The 17,564-nt window shown below is 37.8% G+C and overlaps 1 protein-coding gene across 1 annotated transcript in view; it reads right to left on the bottom strand.

Moving 5' to 3' along the window:
• LOC105805796 (engulfment and cell motility protein 1) overlaps window positions 1-17,564 on the bottom strand; it is a 265,488-nt gene that overhangs the window by 171,764 nt on the left and 76,160 nt on the right. The window contains exons 6-8 of the mRNA XM_012638750.1: window positions 16,380-16,415; window positions 7,602-7,701; window positions 225-376 (exon numbers count right to left, since the gene is read on the bottom strand). Coding sequence (XP_012494204.1) covers window positions 225-376; window positions 7,602-7,701; window positions 16,380-16,415 — 288 coding nt within the window. The remainder of the gene's footprint in view (window positions 1-224; window positions 377-7,601; window positions 7,702-16,379; window positions 16,416-17,564) is intronic.

Below are 17,564 nucleotides of genomic sequence, written 5' to 3'. Positions count from 1 at the left end.
TCTAAGAGCCAGGCACTGGAGACAGACATGGCCCTCACCTCACCCAGGGGTGGGCCCCGGGGGAAGTCACTGTGCCCTCCCAGCGTGATACATGGTTTTGTTACATGCCAAATTGTGATTCTTTTTCTATACATTTAATTGAACGACACGAAACATTTCGCAGGGCATTACGTGGCTGTGCTCCTGAAGCATGTCCCCTCGCCGGAGCAGCAGGGCATGCTTACCCTTGAAGATGTGGAATGAGCTGGCCGATGGTGATCTCTTGTGCCACCTTCTGGTAGAGGTCATGGCTATTGAGCACCATGGACTCCAAAATGGCCAAGGACCGCTGCAGGATGGAGATGTCTATGGCTGACTTATTCACAAAACTTGCTATCTGAAAATGCAAGCAGGACATGATTGACTATTCATGGTAAATAGAGCAGAGAAGTGGAAAAGAGAATAAATAAAGGAAATTGGGATCTCATTTAAGAAACACCAGACACTGAGGGTTACCTGGAATCACAGCAAAATAGCAGGAACTCCATCAAGTCAATGACTGGTCATCACATCATTACAAAGCGTGACTTATCTTATTTCTATAATTCAATGATAAATATTTTTTAAAGACAACTGTAAAGAATTATTCTTTCTGGTTTTCCCAGGATTATTCTTCTGAGGTTCAGCTTTCAGGGGCAGACGATTTCAATACATATATTGTAAGGATTGCTGTGTTTCTCTGAGACTGTAATTTCAAAATATACTAATAGCCCTTCCTCTTTCATCCCCAGGCTACTCCTTCATCCACACAGTCATGAATTTTCTGTGCTTATTTTGTCCCTTTTGTGCTCTTAAGGGACTCACACAAATCACACTTGTCAACACAATTCAATTGGCAACTTTTCAGTCCCTGGCCACTCTCCTTGCTATTCCTAAACAGAAAACCCTTTACCCCCTTCTTCTAACTTCTTATGGTTAAAAGAAATTATTTTCATCTCTTCCAAATTTAGCAAAGAGGAAATCATTTAAGTTAGCAGTGCTAAAAGTTAAAATACGAGGTTAAGCTCTAAAATATATTCCCTAAGGAATTAATCACTAAAACCCCAAACATAATAAATCGCGATGTAAGAGGGAAATAACATAGGGGTTAGAATAATAGATCACAGCAATGCAAACACATGGGTACCATAAAGGTTTTATTTTAGAGGCCTCATTAAAAGTTATTACTGTCTGTTGACAACTCACAATAAAAGGCCATTATTATATCAACATAATGACTGCTTCCTTGGTTCCATGACAAGGAAACACTGGCTGCTTCTTTCTGTCAACACCAACTTCTCCCTTTCCGCTGCACCATCGATCCCTCTCCTCGGGGTCCCCTCTCCATCCTTGTACATGATAAAGTGCAAACGTCCCCATGGCAACGTCCAGTTGCCATCCCAGTGGTCTCCAGTCCACTGACCCTGGTGAACACCGGGGTGGGAGGTGCAGCTACCAACACCCGGCCTGCCCCAGACACATCTGGATCTCAGGTGGTGGGAAATAAATAATGTGAAGTACAGTGACATTGCGATTTTACATTCCGAAAAGCTATTATTTTATAATACAAACTGCAGGAAAAGTATAGGAATTTTAAGATTCTCAAAAAACTGCTTTAGTTCCTCTCATGGCTAATAAACTTGCCGTGTTTACTGTCTCTGGCAAGCCCTTGCCCTAATCCTCCCAGTCTGCCCAATCCTCCAAATCCATCATGCGAGGCCACCTTTCTTCCTTTAGGGCCATCTTTCTCTGACAAAAATCCCATTACCCTCACACTGTGTTCGTGGTGTACTACGTAACTGAGGCCGCTTCTAAACAGAGTATAAATTCCCTGACTTCCCCACCACCCCCACCACCACCCACCATCTTTCTCAGCATAATTCCTGGCAGTGGTAGTAGGAAATGAAAGAACTCATAAAGAAGTTCATTGACAACACTTCGGGTTTTCTCTCCACTAACTTCCTCCTCATTCCAGGCTCCCCTGCTTGTCTTCATTTATTGAATCTGGATGTGCCTTAGGCTCCACCCAGTCTTCAAAACTGCTGATGTCGTCAATCTCCCTCCTCCCCCCATCTCCATCCCCTCTTTTCATTCAGTCAGTATTTACTCATTCATTAATGAGTCAATAATTCATTAGCTCATTCATTAATTGATCCATTCAAGTATAATAATATGTACCGCTCCTGTGCAATAAAACGGGCTTGCTCTGTCCCCCACATCTGGAAAGACAAAGATGAGCAACACCTACACACTTTTTAACTTCAAGAACCTTACAGTGTGGTGGAGAGAGACAGAAAGCCATTTACTGTGAAGTATATTAAGTGCTTACTCTTGACACCCAAAAGGATACCTCCATTTGGATATTCCAACAAAGCCTAAATTTAAATGGACTAAAAAATCAATCTCGTTGTCTTCTTACTCCTTCCTTCTCCATTATAACCCTTTTCCAAGTATCCACAATCATTAGTGATTAATAGTCCCAGCTCCTTATCTTCTGTCCCTGTGAATGCATTTGAGATGTCTCCCTTTTCATACTCAGTGCATACACCCAACACTAGCCCACTGGTCCAACTCACTGCTGAATTACTATTACTAATGAAACTGAACTAATAAAACACCATCTTCTTCAGTTCCTTCTATGTTCAAGCTTTCTGTTGAGTGGAAATTTACCCACTACTTCCATAAATATCCCTTGTCAATATTTCCTTTCTCAAAATATTCAATCAGAACTCTTAATGTTTTCTAATATGAAATATACCTTCTTATAATGGTGTTAAAGTTCTCTACAGATCATTAACTCTTCCCTGTGCCCAGTGAGTTTGCTCCATGGTGGTAAAATAATATGTGGTCTTTGCCGTCATTCAGGCATATTTATAGCCACATGAACGGTCCATTTCCATTTGCCGTTTCTATTTATTTCTCTCCCATGAAACTAATCCCTTATATTCATGTAGGTATTCTCTAAAATGTATTTTTTCTATTAATTCACCTCTTCCTTGACATATGGATCCAATTATTTCAGCAACCCTAAAGCGTGTTCCACAATGAGCATCTTGTGTAACACACCTAGCTAAGTACCTGCCTGACTGAGAGTGGGTCCTCAGTTCATTAGTGTCCTATGTACAATTCTGCAGTAGATACTATTAAATAGTTGTTTTTTCAACTAACTCCTTTCTTTTGCCTTATCTGCCAGTGGTTTTAACTAGACATTTAAATGATCTAACACTTTCACTTAATGAGTATGAATAACCACGGCATTGGGGTTAATTCAAGTGAATGTAATAATTATCTTCTTCAAAAGAACTCAAGACAAACTCCTCATTAGTGAATGTAAAAATTAGTTAATGAACAAATGTTATTCTCTGTGTCCAGTTTGAAAACTATAGATTTTAGGATAGCTATAGAAGATTAGAGATTGCCTGCTTAAATTTTAATTTCCTTTATCCCTCAAAAGATTAATAATGATTTTTCTCTGCCTTTCAAAAATTTCTCCTGGCTCTGTTACTCCACTTTTGGTGGACACAGGTGAGCCAGCCTAAGCCAGCCTGTATCACAAGGAGGAACAGGTAAGAGGAGTTAGCAATAATTTTACACACACACACACACACACACACACACACACACACACACACACACACATATATATTATCTCCTATGCTGCTCATTCATTTAAAAATGTTACCTAAATAAAACAGAGGAATATACAGGTAACTTTTAAGAAGAATGGGGAATTGCAGTGTGTGAATCAATGATCCAATAAACACTTAGAATTAGAAAAATTCTCCTATGTTACAAAAACCTAAAGAAACCACAGAAAGCAAGAAGCTCCACTCCCACATTTTAAATTATCTGAGTAGGGGCCTATAAATCTCTCAAGTTTTTAAGAGGCAAAAAATTCCTGGGTCTCTAAACCAAAGTGGCAGGATGTTTGTCTAGGCACTGAAAATATTTACGGGGTGAGCCAGGTTCTCCTGCACAACTAAGTTTTCAAGAGCGTTTATAAGAAACTTTCCTTCCAAGAGAAGGCACTGATGTTATACTTGGCTAGGGGAAAACCAACTCATAACACGGAAAGTTCTATTTTTTTTTCCTTTCTTTCTTCTCCATGTTTTCCTACCCTCTCTCTGAGTAGCCAAGTCTTTAAAAAGCAATGACATTATATATTGGCATCAAAGGATTCCAAGTTTCAGAGTGTTTATGAAACGATGGTATTTGTTGCAGCCAAAATTTGTAAACTAGAATCTAGATCCACACATAACAAAACAGATAAAGTAATAGAGGAGATAGAGGCTGGCAGGGAAAAAATATTTCTCCAAAGTGGTATGAATTTGGCATTAATAGGAAGCCAACTCTAGACCACAGAGATAGGCATCTTTTGTCAGCCCATTTCCTAGTTGATTTTTGTCGAGATAAAGCTCCATTTAAAAGACAGTTGCCTGTATACAATTCCTGGGTTGTCAAACGGTTGAATTTGGTCCAGCTAATGAATAAAAAAGTTAACCATACAAAAAATTAAGTAATTTTTTGATGACTATTTTTTAAATTCATAGAAGGGATCTCTAAGTAGTAATGCAATGAAAATATAATGACTTGGAATGAGTGCATGCAAAAAATTAACTGTGTTGTTTTTAAAAAGTATTTAATTTTTTAAATGCTTATCTTTGTTACTGTAGATTTAATAAGATTCTTGATTTAATTTCAGTGAATGAAGCCCATTTTCTTAAGCAGTTAAAAAATTAAATTACTGTCAATTCTCTCTGACCACTACTAACATCACTTAAAGAAACACAGCTTTACAATTCCTTTCCACTTATAACTGATATTTTACTTAAAATATAGTTAAATACAGTACCACTGTATTCCTTCTCTTCTTCAAGTTCTATGTTTTTGGTTGTTACTGTTAATGCTTCTGAAGCAAATTTATTCATTCATTTCACGGAACTGTGTTAAGACCTTATTCCTTGCCAGGCCCTGATGATAAAGTCATGAAGAAAGCCGTGTTTCTGCCCTCTTGGGCTAACGGTCTATTGGGAGAGACAGTCAAGTGAACAAAAAATTCATAGAAATGTGGTTAAGTGCTGAAACAGGGGCATACAGGAGATCCCAGGGGAACAGAGAGCAGAAGAAATCACTTAGCTCTACCTGTAAGGTCAGGGAGGGATGCGCAGGGGCGATGCTGGTTAAACCAGGCCCCCGGAACTGCTCTCTGCACTTGGAAATCACAGGTGCGTGATCATTGGGAAAAGAGCCCTGAACCATGTGACCGAGGGCGCCCCACTCACTATGCGACCTCACTCAACCTCTGCGAGCCACTGCATCCCCGCCTCCTGACCAGAAATAACAAGACTGTCTGTTCTGCTCTGGAAAGGGTTGCTGAGGGGAATCAAAAGAGCTAATGTCAGTGAAAGGACAACATAATTTCAAGGAATTCACATTCAGCACAACATCGTTTTTACATTCTACAGCAAAAGAAGCTGTAATAACAGACAAGCAGGGCAATTTGGATGCAGAAAAGAAGGCCTGCTACCAATTCAGAAAGCGTTAAAATTTTTGTTCAGTATAAAAAATCCACAAACCCCAGTATCTTCAGATTTGGACTTGCTTCTCTCGAACTTATCTTGGGGAGAGAGAATATAGCAATTCATTTTCTGCTCTCAAAATCTAACAGGTACACTCCTTGCCACCACCAAAGGAAGGCAGTTTATAGTGCATCGGAATTTTTTTTGGCTTTTTCATCTATAATAGTTTCTTTTCTGTTTAGCAATTCATACCACTAACAAATATAGGCAAAAAGAGGCTTCCTCCTTTTTTTGTGTGTTTTTTACATGGTTCCTTTTACTTGTCCCCTTTGGCTTTACGGACTTACATGAGGAAAGAGGATTCAGGGGTGTGCCGAGAAGGTTCTAGGTTTCCAATCAGCTCTTATCTTACATAAACATGCGACACAGAGCAGGGGTTCAACCTGTGGGGCCTCCGATCTCAACCCCTCATTCGACAGACTTGGGCTATCCTCTGCCCTGCAATTCAAGATAGCATCTCCCCTAAGATATTGATTAATTCAAAAAGAAAAGAAGTAACTTCACAGTGGGGACACCCAACAGACACCACCTCAACCAAGTAACCGAGGGTAACATCACCATTAAGAAGACAGATCGACATCAAGGACCCCAGATAGGATGCACTGGGAGGGATGAACCATTACTTCTGCAGTGCTCTTGCAAAACAGCACAGCCTTGCTTAATTGAACTATCAGACAAATTTAAGACAAATCCAAATTGAGGAACATTCTATGAAACAACTGACCAGTACCTTTCAAAAGCGTTAAAGTCATAAATGACAAGGAAAAACTGAGGGACTGTCACAGATTGGAGGGCGTTAAAGAGACACGACAGACAAATTCAATATAGGATTCTAGATCAGATCCATAACCAGAAAGGCATTAGTAGAAAAACGAGTGCAATCAAATGAAGGTATTGCACCAACGCTAATTTACTTAGTTTTGATAACTGTACTATCATTATACAAAACATTAACATTAGGAGAAGCTGGATGAAGGGTATATAGGAAATTCTGTACTATTTTTGCAATGTTTCCCTGTCAGCCATTATTTCCAAATAGAAGGTTTAAAAACATCAAGTGAATACTACTGCACTTTGCTTTGATTTTCCAGCTTGCACAGATTCACTGAAATTGTCTATTTTAGATAACTCTTCCCGGTAATCTATACTTATAAAATAAATGCATGAATTCCAAACATCTCTTTATTTCTAATAGAGTAGTGGGGGGATATCAGTAAATTTATAAACCATTTCACATATACAAAGACAGGAAAAAATAAATTAATGCATTGATAAAAAAAAATCATCTATGACTCAATAGAACATCTAAAAGTCTCAGGATCAGGACTATTTATGTTCGGTCAGAAGAGTGGAAACAGAATTAGAAGTTTCCAGGCCTGTCTTTATTTCACCTCAATTGCAGGGAATGGTGGGGGCTCTTCTGCTCTCTCCGCCACTTCGGGCCCACCTTTACTAGGTTCCTCCCAAAGGAGGAAGCAGTAGAAGTGGCTGATGCCTGAGACATTCACCATGCCATGACTGCAGCAGGCCCACTCTGCCTAAGACACTTGGGCCCCAGGCACCCTCCTTCTCATACATCCCTGCTTCAAACCTCTGCGTGTAGGCAGCCAGTATACTTTGCGTCTCTCCCTTTCCCCAAATGCCAGGTTGAGGATGGAGGGTACAAGAAGGACAGTAAGAACTCTACTCAGGTCTAGAGACCAACGGAGTCATGGACAGGGAATCAGCAGACACTTGTGTAGTTATTAACAATGTGACACATTGCTTTCCCAGAGCTTCGGGTTCTCATATGTAGTCCCTTATAATCCCCATGGGGACAAAATATCATTTTCATATAGAATTTGGGCATCCTGACCCCCACATACATAATACTATCAAAAACCACACCCACCGCTTAGCATAAAAGAAAACAAAGGAAACAATTATAAAATATGCTCAAAGCAGAGAAAACTATCTATGAAAGAAGGAAGTAATTTAAGGCTAGGGAAGCACAACCCGTATTACCTTCTTAATGAATGCCACAGAAAAGGTATCCCAAGACACTATGCCATGGTCCATCAGCTCAACAAAGGCCGTCAGGGTGAAGGACAGCATGTCTCCAAAGCTGCAAAACAGAAGGAGACACAAGAGTCACGGGCTCCAAAGCTGAGCGTGAGACAAGACACAGAAGCAAGAAAGCTCTGGTAAAGTGAACACAAGCAGGATTTGAAAAGATGCCCGGGATAAGCGGCTGGGCCACAGACGGCTTCCTCGCGAACATGAGCAACAGGAAGGGGCAGGCAGCATCGCTGGGGTCAGTCGGGGCTTCAGCACCAAGCAGACCTGGGCTCACATGGACTCTCACTGTGGCCAGCTGTGTCCTACTGGGCAACTCACTTACCCTCTCTGAGACTTTGTTTTCTCAGCTGAAAAATTGGGTGGTGATACCATTTAACCACAGGGCTGCCGGTAGAGGTAGAGCACTTAATCGAGTGTGTGGCATATAAGCACCCAGGAAACGATAGCTTAAAGCAATGCCTCTCATGAATCAAAGAGTGGCTCCGAGAGGGCAATGTGCTTCTTTTATTATCCACAGGTATCAACAGGGAAGATTAGAAATAATTCTATTAAGAGAATTAGCACTTTGGAAAGGATTCAAATGGTCTGTACATACCTCTATGCATATACACAGACACAAATACATACGTAAGTGAAAACATTCATGCGGATGTTACACTGGTCAGCATTTTATCCTCATTAATAGGTTTTATGGAATATCTATGGAGATAATGACTCCGTATAATGGGTTTGTTGACCATAATACTTGCTGGTATTCAGAAGGCAGTAGGGAGTGTCTAATATGTGGATTAGAAATCCTAACAGAGATTAGGGGCCTCAGATAAAAGCACTGTCCATCTAAAACAGTTCCACCTGGGACCCTTATCAGACACTATCCCAGTATCTGCTGCTTTCCAAACAACACTTTAACAGACACTTACACACTCAGAATCTTTTACAGATACTCAACTTTATCATAGATTATCATCAGCATAAATATCAACTTAAAACCCTCAAGATAAATCATCTCTCTTAAATGATGTTATATTATGCCAATCAGGATTTCCACATTGCATTATGCAATAGCACTGATTCCTATGCTAAATTTTTTAAAAAAATAAAGTTGGTTATTCAGAGTTTTAATCTGTAGGTACACACCATTATCACTACCCTACTAACGCTCCTAACATATTTACATTGAATCTTCCCATCTATTTTCAATTAATAGAATAGAAAACAGAGCCTCATTTCTTTCGAAACAGCTTCTTAATTTCCCTTCTTCCTACTGTTCTACTCAGCCCAGCCTCAAAAATGACCTTTGAAATTCTGCATCAGTTCGGAAGTTGTGACACTGAAAGCAACCTATGAAAGGGGAAGCGGTTCTCAGGGAAGGACAATGACTGAAAGCTTCTGGGACCAGAGAAGATCTGACAAACTAGACAGAAATAGCCAGGTCAGTGGTTTCTGGAGTCAACGAGCAGAAGTTCCCTTTCCAGCTCTAAGTGGACAAGTTATCCTACCATTCTATGCTCCAGTTTCCTCGTTTATTAAAAATAGGGATGATGACAATGATGGTGGTGGTAGTGATACCTAACTCAGATTCTTGGGGAAATGAAACGAGCTAACATCCTTAAAACCCTCTGACCACTGTGCAGCGAATAGGAAGCATCCTATGAGTGTTAGCTATTATCACCATGCAAAAGTGATCTTTTAAAAAGATGAATGAAGCTCATGATTTTCAAACGTTTTGCCTTCATTGTGTCAAGCATTCTCTGTTCTTAGAAGCAGAAAGAAAAAAACAAAATGCAAGGAAAGCCAAACCATTCAGGCCGGGTAGAAACCAGCTAATACCTCTGGCTTTTCAGAGCCGCACATGGGCAATCCCAATCTTACAGGTGCCCCCTAGGTGGCATCAAAGGATCATGCCTCGAAAAGAAATTCCAAACCAGAAACTGCAAACTTATTTGAAGGAAAGAACAAAAAAGTAGAAAGACAGGTGAAAATGAGTTAAAAATAGTAGTGAGGAAGGTTAAATAAAAATTCCAGAATGACTCTTTCTACAGACAATGAGTCAGAAGAAAATCCAAATTTCTAATTGCAAAAAAAAAGAAAAAAAAGAGAGAGAGAGAGAAAGAAGGAAAGAAAAAAATTGCCTTAGGAAATAAGAACCAGGTAATAAAAGCAATTAGTAAAATCTATTAATAGACTGAGAAGGCATTAGTATTACTGTGAAAACATATAATAATGTATAGCATTAGTAGTAAGCAATATTAGGGTCATTTATTTTATTTACTTAAAAAGAGGAAAAACAACCAAATGATAAGTAAGAGTTGGCATTTGCTTATGCCCGGCATGCTAAAAGACCTCAAATGCTAAAAGATTCTCACATACACACCATGTGAGGGTGGCACTTACGGCCCCTAAACAGTATGAAAGCCAGCCACAGCGACACCAGCAGCAGAACAAGCAGGGGAGCAGCAGCGGCAGAGGAATCACACTGCGGGCTCCAGACCCTTCTTACGTTCCCAGTCAGCTACCTGAGACTGGGAATGCAGATGGCACTTGTCTTCATTAGCTGCTTTAAAAGCAAAGAATACATTATGTTTATGCTCCCTAATAAATGAAGGCAAAATGACCTAGCTACCTGCTCAACGGAACCCTAATCCAAATGGCCTTAGGAACGTCTGGGCACAGTTAACCTCCTCTGAAACATTCCAAAACTGTGTCTACAGACTCCTCCAGGCTGCAAAGACCTTGGAGAAAAACATGGTTAGAAGGAGAAAGAGTATCATCGGGTTTTCAAATCTCCAAGTTAGTTTGGGACCAGGATTTCAATCTCTATAGCTGTTAAGGAAGTGGAGCACCGTTTCTGAGACTGCAGATGGAGCTATCTGTGCTACTCAGTTATCCGTTAGTGCAAATGATCAGTAAGGGAGAGAAAAAATCCTTCGCAGCAGACACCAACCGAGGTGCTCAGAGGAAGGATAGTTCTCTGGGTCTATCTAATAACATGAGAGATAGAAAGAATTAATTATATTAATGTAATATAATCTATTATACATTATATATTATTATGTAATAATATTTTATAAAATATTATGTAATAATATTTTATAAAATGCACATACATATGCCAAATATACATATATAATATATTGCATATATTTTATATATGTGTGTATACATATATGTTCTGTGTATAACATATATAATTCATTATGACTGGTTGCTGAGTGACATAGTAGGCTTCCCTGAGGGAGAACTCTTTCAAAATTCAACTTCAAATCCTCAGGTGCAAGGAAAGGATGGCCATACTAAAATTTTATCAAGTTCCAGATCAAGAGACTCAATCACCTCTTTCAAATGAGGTGGTTACAAGAGATCTCACTGAACCCTGACACACACATTTATTTTTGCTCCTAGAGGAATGATTCAGGCTCCCAAGAGCGAAAGCAGAAGGCAAGTTCTACCTCTGAAATCAATGCTGGGTAGGCACTATCAAGGCTAAAAGAATTACAAATACAAAGGAACCGCATGGCACATTCGGGAACATTTTTATTTGTTTGGGTTATTTGTTTTTTGTAAAGCGTTAGGCTAAAGAGTTTGCAGTACTCACTGCCACAAGTTAAGTCAACTGCAAACTTTACATGCTGGTAGAGAGCCACCGTCACAGCCAACACACCATGTGTGCTGGAATGATTCAAATAAATGTTTCTCATCAACTTAGTGGAGACCATCTTCATTCCAACAAAATTCAGCCAATCTCAAAACAAGCATGTAAATTTATGCTGCTAATCTTATAAAAGAATAGTGTTTCCAAATGTTTCCATGGCGTGGCAAGCCCAATAAAGAACTGGAGAAAAGATGAAAATAAAGGCCACTTTTAAAGCTATCAATAATTTGTACTAAATACATTTTTAATTGCCAAAGTTAATGGCTATAATTCTTCCCTGCCCTTTGAGTTTTTCCACATATTTTCTTTTTTTTAAGGCAGGTTAAAATTTACATACATTGAAAGGTATGGATTTCTAAGTCACTCTTTAGACACTCCCATTAGCCTTCAAAATCACAGCATGACTTACATCATCAAACATTCTTCTGGCTCCTTTGTTGGAAATTTAAGTGCATATCGATTCTGGACTCTATTCATTCCATGTCTATTTCCTTATACCAATATCAGACTGTCTTGATAACTGACTTTATAATAAGTATTAAAGTCAGTTAATTAAATTCTTCAACTTTGTTGTTGACTATTCTGGCTATTCTAGGCCCTATACATTTCCATTTAAATTTTAGGGTTGACTTGTAATTCTTTTGAAAATAATTAATTGATATTTCATTGAACCTAGAGATTAACTGGGGGAGAACTGCTAACCTAACAATAGTGTGTCTTCCAACCCATGAAATGGTATATCTCTCCACTTATTTAGGTCTTCTTTAATTCCTCTCAGCCGTTTATTTATTTTTCAGTAAATAGATATCATGTCTCTTGTTGAATTTATTCCTAAAAATGAATCATGATTTATTCCTAAGAAGAAATTATGATTTCAATACTTTATAAATGGAAATTTTAAAATTTCATTTTCTAGTTGTTTGCTATTAACATTTAAAAATACATCAGTTTTTATATATTGATGTTGTATCCTGAGACCTCACTAAATTCAATTATATCTAGTAGTTTCTTTGAAGATTCTTTAGGATTTTCTATGTAGATAATAATGTCTTCTATGAATAGAGATGGTTTTACATCTTACTTTCCGATATTATGCTTTTTTATTTCTTTCTTGATTTAGTGCAATGGCTAAGAAGTCTCATACGATGTTGAATAGAAGTGCAGAAAGAAAACATACTTGCCTTATTATCAATCTTTAGGGGAGAAAATATCCAGTATTTCAACATTAAGTATGATGGGTTTTTCATAGATGCCTTTATCAGGTTGAAGAAGTTCTCGCTATTCCTAGCTTGCTAAGAACATTACAAAGGATGTTGGATTTTATGAAATGCTTTTTCTCTATTAAGATGACTTTTCTTTTTAGGTTTTCTCCTTTACTTTGTTAAATACACATCGATTTTCAAATATTAAACCATTTCTGACATAAATCCTTATTGGTCACAATGTATTATCCTTTTAATGTATTGTTTCATTATATTTATTTGATAGAACTCACCCAATGGGAAGCTCCAGAACAAACACTGCCTGTTCTAACAGGAGTCCCACACTGGGCAGAAATGACCAGGACCTGATACTCTCCCCATGCCCACTGACTAGGGGCTGCCTCTGAAGAGTACAGCCTTGATTTAAAAGCTGCCATAAATCTTTAATGTGCTATCAGTAGAAGCCATTAACTAACCGAACTTCACATGGTGACTGTCAATGTTTTTCTTGAAAGGAGATCAACACCACGTGTATCCACAGCCGATACATTTGGTAATTTCTGTTTTCTAAGTCCTTTGCCCATTTCATCTTTTCATCTAAAATTTTTAATTTATTGATAAAATTATTCATAATATTCCTTTATTTTCCTTTTAATGTCAGTATGACCTATAGTGATAATATTCCCTCTTTCACTAATGGTGTTGCTATTTAGATTTCTTTCTTCTTTTTTTTTCCTAATAGATATTTTCAAATAATCAATTTTTGGCTTTAACTTTTTTCTATTATTTGTCTCTTTTCTATTTCATTGATTGCTGCTCTTTTTATTCTCTCTTTTAATTCTTTTATTCTCTTCTACTTACTTTATTCACATTTCTTAATAGCTTCTTAAGTAAAAACTTAGATTATTATTTTTGTTAACTATTCTTCTTTTCCAATATAGGCACTTAGGGCTACAAATTTCCCTCTAAGCACTGCTTTAGCCTCATCCACAAATTTTGGTATGTTTTCATTACCAAGTTAAAAATATCTGGTCATTTCAACTGGTTATTCCTTGACTCCTGGGTAATGTGGAGGTGTGTTTTCTAATTTCTAAACTTCTGAGGCTTTCAGCTACTTTATTCTTATCAATTTTTAATTGAATGCCCTTGTGATCAAGGAACATAATCTATATAATCTCAATCATTTGCAAATTCTTGACACTTGCTGTGGCCCAGCATATGGTCTATCTTGCTGAATATCCCATGTGTACTTGAAAAGAATATGTATCCTGCTGTTGTTGGGTGTAATGCTCTATAAATGACAATTAGGACAAGACCATTAATAGTATTGATGCCATCTTCTATATCCTTACTGGTTTTGCCTAGTTTTCCTATCAGGTGAGAGTGGTGTTAAAATCTTCAACTATGATGACAAGTTTGTCTATTTTTCTCTTTAGTTATCAATTTTTGCTTTATGTATTTTGAAGCCTTATTATTATGGGTATAACTTTATGATTTATGTCTTCTTAATGAGTTGACCATTTTTATTGTTAATTATCCCTCTTTTATCTCTGATAATATATTGTCTTCAAGCCTTATTTTGCCTGATATTAATAAAGCTACTCAGTTTCATTATTATCATTATTCATTTTATTTTACAGATTGGATAATTTATACTGAACTATCTTCAAGGTGACTGTCTCTTCTTCTGCCATCTTCAACCCACACACAGTAAATTTTTCATTTTAACTATTGTACTTTTCATTTCTATACTTTGTATTTGGTTATTTTTTATGGTTTTAATTTCTCTGTTAAGACTCTCCATCTGTGCATTCACTACACTGATACTTTTCTTTAGTCTTTTAACATATTTATAAAATTTGTTTTAAAACTTTCATCTGCTAATACCAACATCTGGGTCACCTCAGAGTTAGCTTTTATCACCTGCTTTGTTTTGCCCCTTAACTATGGCTTTTCTTTTGCTATTTCCTTATACACCTAGTAATATTTTACTGTACACTAAACTTTGTGAATAAAACATAGCCAAGGCTCAGCATTCAGGTTTGTTCCTCTGAAGAGTGTTGATTTTTGTTCTAATAGGAAATTAAACTCCAAACTCTGCAGTGAGTGACAGCTGATGTCTCTGTTCAATTCTTTCCCTTTCCAGTTGCTGTTTTTACCATGGCCCCTGGAGTTTTCATATACACATGTGCATTCACACTTCAGTGATGAGCAATGGATTTGGGCAGAGTTTATATGTAGTTGTGGGGCCTCACATCCTCTGAGCTTCCCTTCTCTCATGAATTCTCCTAATTATCTTGCTGCTCTGCCAGCCCTAAACTATGTCCTCTTAGTAACTTACTAAAGTCTGAAGCTTTCTGCCAACCCATCCTACCTGGATGAGCAGGTGTTCTCAGGCAAAAAGCTGCAAACACACATATCTCATCCAAGTCCTGTCTGTTCCTTTAAGGGTTGACTTCCTTCTACTTTCTGCCTGCTTTGGGCTGCTATTCAGTCCCTTCGAAGAGTTGTTTTTAGATGTTTAGTTTACAATATTTTGTCCAGATTTTATAATTGTTACCTGTGTTCATTAGTCTGATTATGCTACTTCTGCCATTACCACAACCAAGACCCTGACCATTAATTTTTGTCTATGATTAATAAATGGAAATCATGAACCATAGTTAAACTGTCCAGCATCCTGATATACTGAAAGATTAAAACTATTGACAAACAAATTTTTAAGGAATTGTTTGGTTTCAGAGCCCAAAATTCTTCTACATTAGCAAATTGTATAAGGTTGACAGAGAGAAAACAGGATCAAATTGCAGCTCTTCCAGATAATTTTAACTTCTGTACCAAGGAAATACTGATCTTGTTTGTTGCATATAAGTGTGGGTTAGAAATAATACGTGAAAACACTGAGACAGTGCCCAGGATAGAATAAAGTCTCATAAAAGAAAATGGCTCTACTGCCATTACCATTAAGTGCTTCTACTGTATTAAATATATCAAAATAAAATTTAAGAAGCTTTACCTTAGAAACTCAATATTGCTTTCTGCTTTATTAGAATTTAATAAACAGAAGAGTTCCTACAACTAATACTTTTTATATGTGTGAGGAATAGGGAAAGATGAATGATTTGAGACCAGTGTCATACCACCATACATTGAAGGGGATGAGGATTTTCTCTGAGGGCTTAAAAAATAGGGTCCACATTTTGAGATGCTGTTCAGTCTTCCTTCTCAAACTGAAATTATCTGCTTAACAGCTTGGCACCATGGAAATCTGTTCAGCTTACTTCAAAGAGTTTGTTAGATCATATTTGGACTCACCCATTCAGTGGATAAGAAAGGCGCTTCCAGGGGAAAACTCTAAGAAAGAAGTTCTGAGATCTCCAGACATAATTATCATGCAATTCACTTAATAGATAGGCGATCAAACACTTTCCCGGGCTCAAAGTAAATAATTTTCATTCCATACTTCAATTCTGAATATTGTTTTAAATGTGGATCTTTTTCATTCTGAGCCATTGAAGAAAATCAAAGACTTTTGACTTTGAACATCACATAGGCCACAAAAAAGAAAGTTTTGCTTAAAGTAGTACATGAAATTATGTTTTACATTACTCCAGGAGTAGAATAGCAATCCTGATGTGATCATTTAGTGGTTACAAACATAAAATACCCTTTCTACTGCAAAGTGAAAAGGAAAATGAATTTTTAAAGAACCCGTTTATATAAGAGTATCAACGGAAAGCAAAAAAAAATAAATCACTTAGTCAAAATATCTAGATTCATAGTTATACAATCAGTCAGAGGACAGGGTGTAATTATGCAGAGAAGAACAAAGTGTTAAGTCATCAATACTAATTGATCATAAATTCTTACCAAGGCTTCATAATCTTCTGCAATTTCTGGTATCGTCTGCAAAATTTAAAAACAACCAAGTGAGGAACATGTTTGAAAGCAATGATCTTTACACAAAGAACATATCTTGAAGAAATCTCAGGATTAGATTGGATATGGGACAGATGCAATGCCATGAAGTAAAAGAAGTTTATCCATTTCAAAATATAATAATAAACTAGTGTTTTGTAATGATAAATAATCAAAAGATCAGGATTAAGCTACTGTCACCAGCCCATCAATGAATAAAAGCAACAACAGCCCATTTGGAAGAGAATGGGGGTAGATGTTCACTGAAGGGGGGACCTCTAGCAATAAGAATGGATACACTTTCACTGAAAAAAGTTAAGCCAAAAAGCACTGAAAAAATATTTTATTATCTTTCTTTGGTAAAATGCCTCACTAATTCTACTTTCTCTTTTCTTGAGATAAAGATTGTTTCTTCTTAGGGATGACACTGCAATGTCTTTGCAACGAGACACTGCAATAGTGTTAAACCCCAAGACTGGAACTCTGGGAGGGTAGCCTGGAATAGACAAACCTGCCTGCAAGAGAGGACAATTGTGCTTTTTTGAAAAAACACAAGCTCAGGGAGATAAAGGAACAAGTGCTTCTACCAGGTCACACCACCTCCTGTTCCCCAAGTCTGCCAGTGTCTCTGCCTTGAATATGCTCTTCCCTCTGTATTAAGCATCTTTCTCCTCCTTATCTAACTAGCTAAGTCCTACCCCCAAACTCCCCTCATTCTAGGCATTTTTTGGGAAGTCTCCCTGGCATCCGATTTCCCTTCCTCGGCCAGAAGTGGGTGGCACCTGCACCCGCACGCCACAGCTAGAAGCTTAGGCCATCTCACTGTCCTTTTAGCTCCTGAGGGCCAGGGCTCTGCACTATGAGTAACCAGTGTGACTTCTGGCACATCCAGAGTAGGGACTTGATAAATGGCTGATGAATGGTTTTGCTCTTCAGAAGTTTCACATTCTCAGCCACATAAAAGGTAACCACTTCAGAAACCCAAATGTCCACGTGAAGACTAAATCTAGTCTTTGGTAAAACTGTGGATAGAGAGTGTCAAAAAATATATATAAAGAGATCTTTCTCTTCCTCTACCCGCTACCTGCCTTTAAAAAAAAAAATACCTATTATTTTCCTTTGTTCATCAAAAAGGCA

This window comes from Propithecus coquereli, unplaced genomic scaffold (genome assembly GCF_000956105.1).
Source record: "Propithecus coquereli isolate 6110/MARCELLA unplaced genomic scaffold, Pcoq_1.0 Scaffold134, whole genome shotgun sequence".
NCBI lineage: Eukaryota > Metazoa > Chordata > Mammalia > Primates > Indriidae > Propithecus > Propithecus coquereli.
The sequence above is the reverse complement of the archived record's forward strand: the minus strand, read 5'-3'. Positions and strand labels throughout refer to the sequence as shown.